The sequence below is a fragment of the Fomitopsis serialis genome, assembly GCF_022376445.1.
Source record: "Fomitopsis serialis strain Sig1Antser10 chromosome Unknown B0H18scaffold_55, whole genome shotgun sequence".
NCBI lineage: Eukaryota > Fungi > Basidiomycota > Agaricomycetes > Polyporales > Fomitopsidaceae > Fomitopsis > Fomitopsis serialis.
The window spans coordinates 170,540-181,489 of NW_025955015.1; the positions used below are offsets into that span (position 1 = coordinate 170,540).

General features: G+C 56.2%; 3 protein-coding genes across 3 annotated transcripts; all 3 read left to right on the forward strand.

Moving 5' to 3' along the window:
• Positions 1–150: 150 nt before the first annotated feature.
• B0H18DRAFT_956353 (uncharacterized protein) lies at positions 151–1,974 on the forward strand (the record flags this gene model as incomplete). The annotated part of the gene is made up of 5 exons (XM_048042451.1): positions 151–355; positions 407–740; positions 835–968; positions 1,193–1,298; positions 1,398–1,974. 5 exons carry the CDS (start codon positions 151–153, stop codon positions 1,972–1,974), a joined length of 1,356 nt encoding a protein of 451 aa, XP_047891248.1.
• Positions 1,975–3,037: 1,063 nt separating this feature from the next.
• Positions 3,038–7,046, forward strand: B0H18DRAFT_1121049 (uncharacterized protein; the record flags this gene model as incomplete). Its single annotated transcript, XM_048034261.1, has 10 exons — positions 3,038–3,340; positions 3,395–3,607; positions 3,658–4,029; positions 4,084–4,277; positions 4,328–4,645; positions 4,695–5,083; positions 5,141–5,320; positions 5,372–5,510; positions 5,575–6,233; positions 6,283–7,046. The coding sequence occupies 10 exons, from the start codon at positions 3,038–3,040 to the stop codon at positions 7,044–7,046; spliced, it is 3,531 nt and encodes a 1,176-aa protein (XP_047891249.1).
• Positions 7,047–7,791: 745 nt separating this feature from the next.
• Positions 7,792–10,338, forward strand: B0H18DRAFT_1121050 (uncharacterized protein; the record flags this gene model as incomplete). The annotated part of the gene is made up of 6 exons (XM_048034262.1): positions 7,792–8,422; positions 8,507–8,537; positions 8,591–9,726; positions 9,787–10,098; positions 10,154–10,224; positions 10,297–10,338. 6 exons carry the CDS (start codon positions 7,792–7,794, stop codon positions 10,336–10,338), a joined length of 2,223 nt encoding a protein of 740 aa, XP_047891250.1.
• Positions 10,339–10,950: the final 612 nt, after the last annotated feature.

A 10,950-nucleotide genomic window follows, 5' to 3' on the forward strand; every position in this document is an offset into this window, starting at 1 on the left:
CATTGACAGGTATCATCCGGGTTGAGTAACGAAGAGACCCCGCAATGCTTATCGGCCATGCGACCGATGCATTGCGGAGGGCGAGGGAGCGAGAAGAAGGGCGAGTCGACAGGCAGGAATCGAGTGAGGAAAGGGAAGTCGTCGTGCCACATGAACGTTGAGTTCAAGGGAGCGCCTGAAGCCGCGCGAGGTGAAAAGGACCGAGTGGTGACAGGCATCGTGGACGCGATGCACATCCCGGCCACCTCAACGACGACGACGCCAGCGGGCTCTGTGCCCTCAGGCGCATCGTCTGAGAGCCCTGCGTCGCGCATCCCTGTCCCGAAGCGCAGACTAGCAGCGTTGACTCAGGGTAGTAAGTTCTGGGTCGGTCACATGCTCATTGGCTTAGCTAATGCACTTGCAGAGACAGTGCGTCCCAGACCTCTGAGTGCGCCCACGCCTCTCAACAACCTCGACGAGCTCCGCGCCGCCCTTCCTCTGGTGTCCTCGGCCCAGGTGGGCCATACTCTTCAGCGCACACCCCGTCGCCGACCTTTGCCAACCCCGCCACCACCCGTTCCCTCGGAGGGCACTGGCCACAGCTCCCCTGTCGCGACTCGGCCACGCTTCATCCCGCCCCTGCCTCCTATGTACCCACTTCCATATGGGACCCCTTTCCTTTCCGCTGCACCTTCGCGACGCAGGCCGAAGGAACAGACACGTGTCATTGAAGACTACAGTCCTCGGAAGGGAAAGTGGTACGTAGTTAGCAAGGGCACTAGGGTGGGCGTTTTCAGCGACTGGTTAGTTGGTCTCAACACATCGTCTCCCCTGTCTGATTGCGCCGCCCAGGGAGCAGGCTTCGGGCTATGTGAACGGCGTGTCCGAGGCGTGCCACAAAGGTTACCGCAGCTACGACGAGGCGGTGGCTGCGTTCAAAAGGGCAGAGGATCGAGGCGATGTAAAGGTGCAACCGGGCCCGATCAGTGCCTACCATTCCGCTTTCGATTCTTCCTTCCGCGAGTGACCGTGTGTGCATACGCCTTTCTTACTCTGCTCAAGTGCTTGTCATTGCTGCCTGTTTCCCCGCGATCGTAGCCTATCTTGATGTCCGTCGATGTACCGAACGGCTCTTCCGAGTCACGCGCGCATGTAATCAAATAACGTTGAACTCGATTGATACTTGCACCGACTCATCACTTCCCCTTAGCTTCAACCTCCAGCGACGCTATGGGTCGACGCGCGAAGTACTACACTGACGCCGAGAGGAAGGCAGCGAAAAACATGGCGCGAAAGAGGTATGACGGGACAGTTGCGTGAGTTGCCTGCACTACCTCGTCCACACTTCGGCGGCTCATGGCGGCCGTCAGCGGAAAGCAATCACGTTCTCGCTGCAACGACAGAGCCTATACAAGGAAAAAGGAGTTCTTTCCGAGCCCTTTTCTCGGCTGGGACCCGTCGACCCTGCCGCCGCAAGTGCTAGTACTGGCTCGCGAGCCGTTCAAATCGCTTGGGCCTGTAGAGGGCTTGGATACGAGTGACCTTGGCCTTCATGAGAGACCATTCAAGTGGTTGGCCCCAGAGCACGACGTACTGCAGGAGAGTGGTGAAGGAGGTAGCGTCTTGGCTGCTGAGCGAGCTCTGCGCGAGCTCAATGGCAGGCAATTGGGGTTCATGGTCGAGACGGGCTTTCAGAGGATGAAGGAGAGGAAAGCCGTGGGCAGGGCTGGGATGGCCGACCTTGTGTCTGCATTGGAGAGCGAAGTGAAGGAGAGGCTTCGGGCTTGGGAGTTCACGGCGCAGGCTAATGTGGTGGTGGATCGTACAGTATATGCGAACATCGCCCGCGATGTGTACTTACACTGGGGTGCGAAACACATATGCTGTTTAGCAAAGGAGGTGGAGACCATTCGTGCAGGCGTCGTGCGGCTCGAAGAGCTGGAAGTCGAGGGAGGATTAGCCTGGCAATGTATGAATATAGTCACAGACTAATTACACAAGTGAATGATTCTACGAATACCGTCGTTCTCAGTTAATGGGGTGAGCATGAATGTTTACCGGAGGAGAGAGAAGGCCTACCATAAAACAGAAAATGTTGACAATGGACGGACAGTACTGCATGGCTACTTGCACAGAATGCGAGTAAGTAGCAGTGCTGCACTACCCTCTCGTTGGTACTGTGCGCGAGTGTGAAGACCATGTCGAGGCGTGTACACTAATTTAGTATGTACGTGACCAGGTTGATGCCTAGAACAAGCTTGCACATCTAGGTAAGCCAACGAAGCATGCGTTCAACGCACAGCGTTATGTTTGCATTTGTCGCAACCTTCAGTGGGACCTTTAAACGACCCCCCATTGGCTGAGCGACCATCCGGCAGGTCGCTCAGCTACATCGGGGCCACATCTGGTGGCGTATTCCCTGATCTGGCCATGCGTTATCCCTCACGTGTGACGCCTGCTCGTTTGCGCGCCTCTCCCGTCTTTGCTACGCCCAAGCTACGCCTCCCACTCTGATAACCCTGTGCATCGTCGCTGTCGGCCTGAACGACGACGAACACCGCCCTGCGCTGTGCGTGCGATGGGTCTGTCATGGCAGCACCGGTGAGTCTTCATACCTTCGGGTCGGGACCCGCTGATGACGAGGATAATGGCGGCGGCGTGATCTCCACGTCGTCCTTGTAGGCTTCGCTGTCGTCGACGGATCCGCGGTGCCTGCATTCCTCGCGACGTGCATGACATGCCTGGTTGCCCGCGGCATCGAGCTCGAATCAGACGACAGCCACCACGCGTAGTTCCGCTGCGTGTATCGACCGGACTCAAACGACACTTGTGCTTCCCTCCTTTGGACAGCGGAGACAATTTTAGGCTGACCACAAGCCTGGGCCATGCGGTGAGCTGACCTTCTTCCTCGCTCGAGATTTGTGTCGTTCATGTCTCATTTTGGGTCTGTTGTTGACAGGCCCATACCCGGCCTGGCAAAGCCTCCCGCGTCCCCACATTGCCGTCGGTTCCCGCCCCTCGTGCCTACTGTGTTTCGCGCTGCCTTTCCCGCATCATGCCTGGCGCACGCAAACGACAACGAACCGCCTTCCAACTCCATGCGGTTGCTGAAGAGGAACCCGATGCCACGCAGTCCGTAATGGAGACGGCTCGGCACACAGCGTTCGTGTCCGGGCCCCAGGGCTATAACTCCCAGATTACTTTCATCACCTTACCGCAGCATTCCGATGCAACATCTCAAGACCCCGGCGACGCCCCTGATCTGATTCGCGAGGATGGAGATGAGGCGCATGTGTACGCCATCACGGAGGCGGACACGGCTGAGGCCGAGGCTCGTAGACGACGACGGACCACTAGTGTACGTCGACTCCACACAGTGAAATGTGAGCGTGGCTAACCTCTGATTGCACAGGATCATCCGTTGTTGGAGTGGCGCGCCAGGGTTGACGAATGGCTCATGGAGCTATTGAGGCTCGAAGGTCGCGCGGGCTTCACGGATACGCAGTGCCCGACATGCCACGATGGGATTGCAGAGTACCGCTGTGAAGACTGCGCAGATCTACAGCTCTATTGTGCGGATTGCACAGCCGGCAGGCATATGCGTTTGCCTCTCCATCGGATCAAGGTGATATCTTCCCAGGCAAGCCATGTTTCGTGACTAAATCCTTTGCCCAGCGCTGGGCCGAAGCCCACTTTCAGCACGCGAACCTCAAGAGCCTCGGCGTGAGTATGCAAATGGGCCACCCGTCAGGTCAACGCTGCCCGAACCCCAAACCGGCCTTCGACGACGACTTCGTAATCCTCGACGTCAGTGGTATCCACCACGTCGCGCTCGATTTCTGCAACTGTCATCGGAAGGTACACCTGCCCAACCAACTCATGCGTGCGCGGTTGTTCCCTGCGACGGTCACGAATCCCAAGACCGCCGCCACGTTTGCACTGATGGAACTCTTCCACCTCCTGCGCACTCAGTCCAAGATCTCCGCCTACGAATTCTATCACACGCTCGCGCGACGGACAGAGAATGTGGCACCACGAGAATCCACAGTATGTGCCCTTCCATCGTCCACTGACAGGAGACACTAACCGCCCTCTGCACAGGATCGTTATCCCGCGTTTCTACGCATGTCGCGGGCTTGGAGCCACTTGAAAATGCTCAAGCGAGCAGGCCGTGGACATGACGTCTCCGGCGTCGGCGGAACCGCACGAGGGGAATGCGCGGTGGAATGCCCGGCGTGCCCTCACCCGGGCAAGAATCTACCCGATAATTGGAAGGAGGCACCCGAGGGAGAGAAGTAAGTAGAATACTGTCCCTCGCGCACCTCCTGTGTTGACCTCCATTCAGATGGCTCTATCGCTTGTTCGTCGGCCTCGACGCGAATTTCCGCCTCAAACGCAAGAAGGTCTCCAGCGTAGCTGTCGACCCTGGCCTCAACCAAGGCTTTGCGTACTTCGTCGAGGACCACACCTACAAGGCCTTCTTGAATACTTTCGACACGAAGCTACCCCCAGAGACAAATACATGCCACAACCATGATGCCGTCAAACTTGCCAACATCAAGAAGATTCGTGAGACGGACGCAAGTGGCGTGGCTACTGTCGAATGTGTTCGACACGACATGAAGCGGCCCGCCTCTGTCGGCGATCTACAATATGGCGAACGGTAAGCCAAACATCATATCAAATATTACTGCTCGCTAACCTGCCTGCAGCTATGTCAACATGGACTATCTCTATTTTTCGAGCCTCACGCATCACTGCACCGTCGAGGTGGTGACGTCGTACGATATCTCCTGCCAGTGGAGCCGGAACTTGCCCGCCCGCCAGGAACTCTACGGCCTCCAGTTCGATCGTATCCAATGCAAGTATCTCTTCCTCGTGCCGAAGCACCACCTCAATGCGCACCGCCTCGCCTGTCAAACGGCGTACTCCTTCAACTACACGAAAGGCGTGGGGCGCACCGACGGCGAGGCGGTCGAACGAGGCTGGGCCGCCGTGAACCCGTTCGCGTCTTCCACGAAAGAAATGGGTCCTGGCCATCGACGCGACGTCTTGGACGACGTGTTTGGGAATTACAACTGGGGGAAGGTCCGGAAGCTTGGTACTTGCATCAACCTTCAATCGCGCGCGGCGGTCCTAACAGTGTGCTACATCACAGGTCCGACACTTTGTAGGAAACTGGAGGAGGCCCTTGAGCATATGTGTACCCTACGACATGCATTCGAGGAGTTCGGGGAGACGTTGCCGCTCGAGAGTGTGCGCGCATGGACTGAGCTAGTCGAAAAGTGGGAGATTGACCCTGCCAACTTCGAGAATCCTTTCGTAACTACGGAACCCGGTGCGTGACGTATGTTTGTCTCGCCATTGTCTCTGCTAACATGAACTCAAGTGGTCACCGTCGCAGCAGTACGCCGCCAGCTCGCCGAGGAGGAAGCGGCACGCTTACAGGCCGGACACGACTTGTCATACCACGCGAGCATGTCACCGAGTATCATGCTCGCGGCTGGGCTTGATCTTGAGAACTTGCAGTAAGTATACAGTGTTGCTCCCCACCATCCTTACGACTCCCTGATGCACGACTCCCTGATGCAGATGTCGCCTTCGTCGGGAATTTCGAGGACTCGGGGAGCATAGCACTGACAAACAGCATGCTACCATCCAAGAGCGACTCAACAGTCTCCGTCGGAGACTAGAGGCATGGTTCAAGATTCAGCACGCGTACATTCCGGGTGCCGAGGCCTTCCGCGAACGTCTAGTACGCGACACGAACAAGGACGTACCTGCATATGACATCCCTGTACTCCTCCCATCAGGGATCAGCTCGGCCCTGGAGGTCTCCGCTTTCTTGCAAGACATCGAGTGGCGACTGCGCCATGCTCAAGCCCACGACGCGCTCTCGGACTTACGGCGCCATCTCCACCTCCGAAGCCACCTCTACTCGTTCAAAGATCGATTCATCCGAGGTCAACAGGCGAACACTCGTGCGCGGTCGATCATCAACACGACACAGGCCAAGGTTGACGAGAACGCCGAGCGGTATCGGCGTGCGCGTGCAGCGTTGGTCTCGCTGTCGGACCGACTTGGGAGAACTGGCTGGGAAGCCACACTTCAAGTCCTCGAGGATCAGCACGTCCGAGGGCTGAAGCTGGACGAAAGCGAGGAGACGGAGGGTCGCCGCACGCTGTCCTGGATATGGCGCACAACGCCACTCGCGGGGCCCGAGAACGCTGACGACCCTCACCTGCAAGAAGGTGTGTATGGTCTGTTCCACTATGATGAGGTGCTGAATCACATACCTAGCATTGCGTGTGGAATGGTGCAAGTCCCGCGCAAGGGCACACCGCTGGGAAGAAGAAGTACACCTGCTGGTCGAGGAGATGCGTCGCGTCCTCGCCTATCACCAGTGGATGGCGCAACGGTGGCTCGGAAGGCACGACGCCCGTCAAGATTTACCTGTCGAGGTTCAGGAAGGATTGTCAGCTTATGCACTTCGCCAGGCCGAAATCCGCACGACCCTGCGATCGATCTGCGCGCGCACATGGCAAGACATAGGTACATGGGTGACGAATGCGATGGAGCTAATGTACGGAGATGGAGTCTTGGCCACGCCCGACACGTCCCAGCCTGCGGGCGCTGTGCAACCGCCAGGCATGAACGTGTCGACGGGCACAAACAGCGCAGCGACGAGCGCGAACCACGCGTCGAGAAGCGTGTCGGACACCGCGTCCACGAACGTGTTGGGCGCCGCGTCAACGAGCATGTCAGACGGTGTGTCGAGAAGTGTGTCGGATACTGGGTCGGCGAGCACAAACCACCCACGAACCAGTGTGAACGAGCCATCGGCCGCCATTGGCCAGGCATCAACAGGACTCGCCACTGCATGGCAAAGGCAATTGCAGGCCCTCCGCGTGGCAAGCGAGCCATTGGTTAGGGCGGGCGATGTATGGGATCCTGATCCTGCGGGTGATGGGTTGGAAGACAATATGTGGGAGGACGAATCGTGTGGACCTGCAGGCGACGGATGGGAAAGCGAAGGGTGGGACGGTGATGATGGTGTAGTATAAGGCGATCTTGTCTGCCTGTTCCTTGGTGCTTAGTATAGTGTCGATCGTCGATATCATGAATAACGAACCTTTATGCTCGCTGTATTCGGCTGGCCTGATGATTTGTCGGGGCCCCAAACATACCAATTTAGGAGGGCTGCTGCTTTATTCCTTAGCCTCTCGCGTGAATGCAGTGTTCGGCATCGCGAGGAATGAAATGATAAGGGTATGTTGTGGAGTGTGACATGTGCAGCACGTATGTCATAGTGCACGACATACATGTACACCGTCCATCTGTTGGATCTCGATATAAACTATTGAGGCACGGCGGTGCCAAAACAATCCCTTTATATAGCACTGTACCTAGCCCCGGAAACCGTCAGATCTCGCCTGATCGCACATCGCGATCGCATTCGCCCGATGGGCCTGCGACAGCACCCAGAGCGCCCGACAGGACCTATTTAGGGTAGGGCCGCCGCCGCGAGCCCCGGCGCCGGGTGACCTAAGCTGTCTCCAAAGGGCAGCTGCCTCTTTGGGTAGTAAGTGCGGCGCCTCGCTTATACATGAGCGAGTGGCGGCTCATGTATGAGAAGCGGCCCGCGGTAAGTACAGGCCTTTCATGTATACACCCTTTTGCGCTAACTACAGGTATCCTATACATAGGCCTGCCAGCACCTGGTGAAGGACCTACCATCATTACGAGGCATTACAGACCCAAATTAACAGAATCATTGGGGATAGTGTCGCGCAAATCCAGAAGCGAAACATGGAGATGCTGCATGCTGCTGCCTACCGAGACCAACTGTCCCGCACTCTAACGACAACACTCCTGAACCATCGATACGAGCTTCTGCCAGGCGACTTCAGCCGCTTATACCGCATGCATTATCGTCAAACATACAACATTGACGTCTCCGTAACACCCGAGCAGAATATCCACAACTGGCTTCAACCTCACAGCCCACACTACCGAAAGGAGTTGGCAGAGTGCATATTCTACTACGCAGCTCGCATTGAACGCGAGGACAGGTTCAAAGTCTGCCTCGCGACGCACGAGATGAGGGATGCATCGTGGAAGTACTGTCATCAGAAACAACTCATCATCGATGGGACATTCGGTGTATGCACGTCACGTCTACTACTTTGGATCGCCATGGGAGTGGACGATGCAAACCGAGGGATACCCGTCGCCCTTTTTCTGTTCTCAGCACCCACTGGCAATCACGCGACACATGCCGGATACGACACGCAGATCCTCACAGAACTGCTTGGGCAATGGGCAGGATGGCTTGGTTCTCCGGATCGGCCATTTGAGCCATTCGTCGCAATCACCGACACCGATACCAAGGAGCGGGGGGCATTGGTCGCGGTCTGGCCCAGTATCATACTCTTGCTCTGTAAGTTTCATGTTCGGCAATGTTGGACGAACAAGCGAAAGACGCTCAAGCTCGGGAGACTCACGTCGATCTGGCAAATATCAGTGGATCAACGACTGCATGCACTTGAAGAAAGGTAGGGGCCTTCGCCATGCCTCATTAAAGTGCTAGTGCTCACAAAAAAAAAAGTCTCCTACAGACAGTCGAATACGATGATGCATTGAGACTGATCAACGAAACAGAGGCGACGTTCAAGGCCCTTGTCACCGATGCTGAAGCCCAGAAGGCAGCAGACACTGTCGTAGAGTTTGTCAGTTACCTGCGCGCGACATGGATGCCATACGCACTTTGGCGAAGCTGGGCGAAGAGGGGGAAAGAAGATGCAGCAAAACGCATGAACGTTCAGATAGCAGCCATTCTCCCCACGACAAACCACCTCGAGTCGTTCAATGGCAGTCTGAAGCGGAAATACATTCCACAGTGGCAACACTCTGGCCACCGGCTTCGCTTGGATGTTCTGCTTGTCTGCATGAGCCTTGACATCATGCCCCGAGTCTATGCACGACAACGCATGCTCTCGCAGTTCGAAGTATGGAAGAAGGACCGGTTCGAGATCGCTGCAGGAGGTGTTCCGATCCAGCGCGCGAGTAGAATGCACAATCTTGCTGGTCCTGCGGGGCAAGGGTCAGTGCATGCCTACACATGGTACGAGGAAGACGAACGACGAGACCAGGAGGCGTACCAGATCTACCATCGCCAATCCCTTCGAGCTATTCCTGCTCGCCGACCTTACGAACTTTGGGCGACTTGCGATTCATCCCGAAATGCATTACCTAACCAAACACCGATCCGATACTGGCTCACAATCCACCCATCCGGGTCGGCGACGTGCACATGTATGGACTGGTTGAAGCGCGGAGGGGCCTGCAAACATCTCCGCGCCTTCAAGCTCCTCGTCGAGGCATGGGGCCGGCGCAACGAGCTAGACATCTCGTACGTCTTTCCGAAATCCTTGGAACAGGCGCGAGCCATCGATCAGCAGAACAGGCTATGGTATGGAGCGCAGTACTCACAAGCAGTGACGTCGACAGGCTCCGAGCCTGTCGCTATGCCCGAAGATGAAGGTGATCCGGGGGGCCTGCCTCCCCATATGCGAGTCGTAACACTGGCGGAGTCGGCGTCGCAAGGATGGGATGTGGCCGTTGCGTATGGTGCCATACTGCCACCACCATTGGTACAAGACCAAGCGGCTTCCCTTCTCGATGCAGCAGAGCTCCAACATTTGGCGAACGACGTGGAAGAAGTAAGCCCAATCGACACAGACGGTGAGTAGTGGGATTCGGATCGTACCTTTATAGTCAGACCTCTCACTGATTGAGTAGTAGGCGAGCCCATGGCGGGGTCGGAGGCGAGGCGAGGCGAGGCTGCCACCACCAATGTTCACGAGTTGGCGCAGCTACGATGGAACCAAGAGGCTATAAGTGCACAGGTTCAGATTCAACTGGAACATGGTGTAGCCGAAGTCCTACCTTTCCTTCATGGCATACACAACACTCTGAAGGACGCACCGGATCCCCTTAGGCCGTCATCTGATATACTGGAATTATATCATTTGCTCGGCCAGCTCAAAGACGGACTGGAACCTCATGTGCAACAGGCAATGAGTGACACACCACAAACACCTATACTGAGCACTGGTGAGCTTACCTCAGATTGTACCCGTTGTAGCACACTCACGTCTCGGCTCAATAGCAGGTCGTGTTCAAGCCAAGGCCAAGAGCATGTCGGGACCGCGCGAGGATGGAGAGCAAGTGGAGCGCGCGGTCCGAGTCGTCCCTCTGCGAACTTCTCCAGAGCGGACTCAACGTCGCAAGGACTCTCATAAAATCAGATAGATCTCGACGGGGCGTCAGGTCATCGTCGAGAACGAAGAGTAGCCAAGTATTTATGTAATGTGTGTATTACAGCTTGGTATGATACAGATGAGTCACACGAGGTCTCGCGAGCGCTTTTGGCTTCAACGTGAATAGGGGAGCTCAGACTGAACGGGCAAGGGTACGGGTACGGGCAAGGGTAGGTCACGGGGACGGTCCGGCCGCGCGGCAACCGTAGGGTTAGCAGTAGGGGCTGCCACGTAACGTTAGGGTTTGTGCAGCAGTAATTGTACAATAGTTTGGTCCCGACAAGGTATATAGAGCACGTACATCCGTTTCGGTAGCATGATAGGAGGCAGCTAGATCGCCATCGCAAATGCGACGCCGCCATCCTCTAATACTTTGAAAACATATACCTAAGTACGTAGTTCTGCTTTCGGAAATGTTATGTTACCCGATTAGTATATTCCGCTTTCGGCAGGCGCTGGCACTTTCCCGCACTCGAGTTCAGCTGTAGTAGGCTATAGTAGGTGCATCGTGCGTACAATATTTACGAGCCATGTTGATTGTCATCAAATTGATTTTTCTCTTTGGTGCGCGTTAGCCTTGAGAGCCATACTGATTATGCTATCCAAATACTGTCTGTAACAAAGAGCAGTGGCGTAGAAGCTGGAA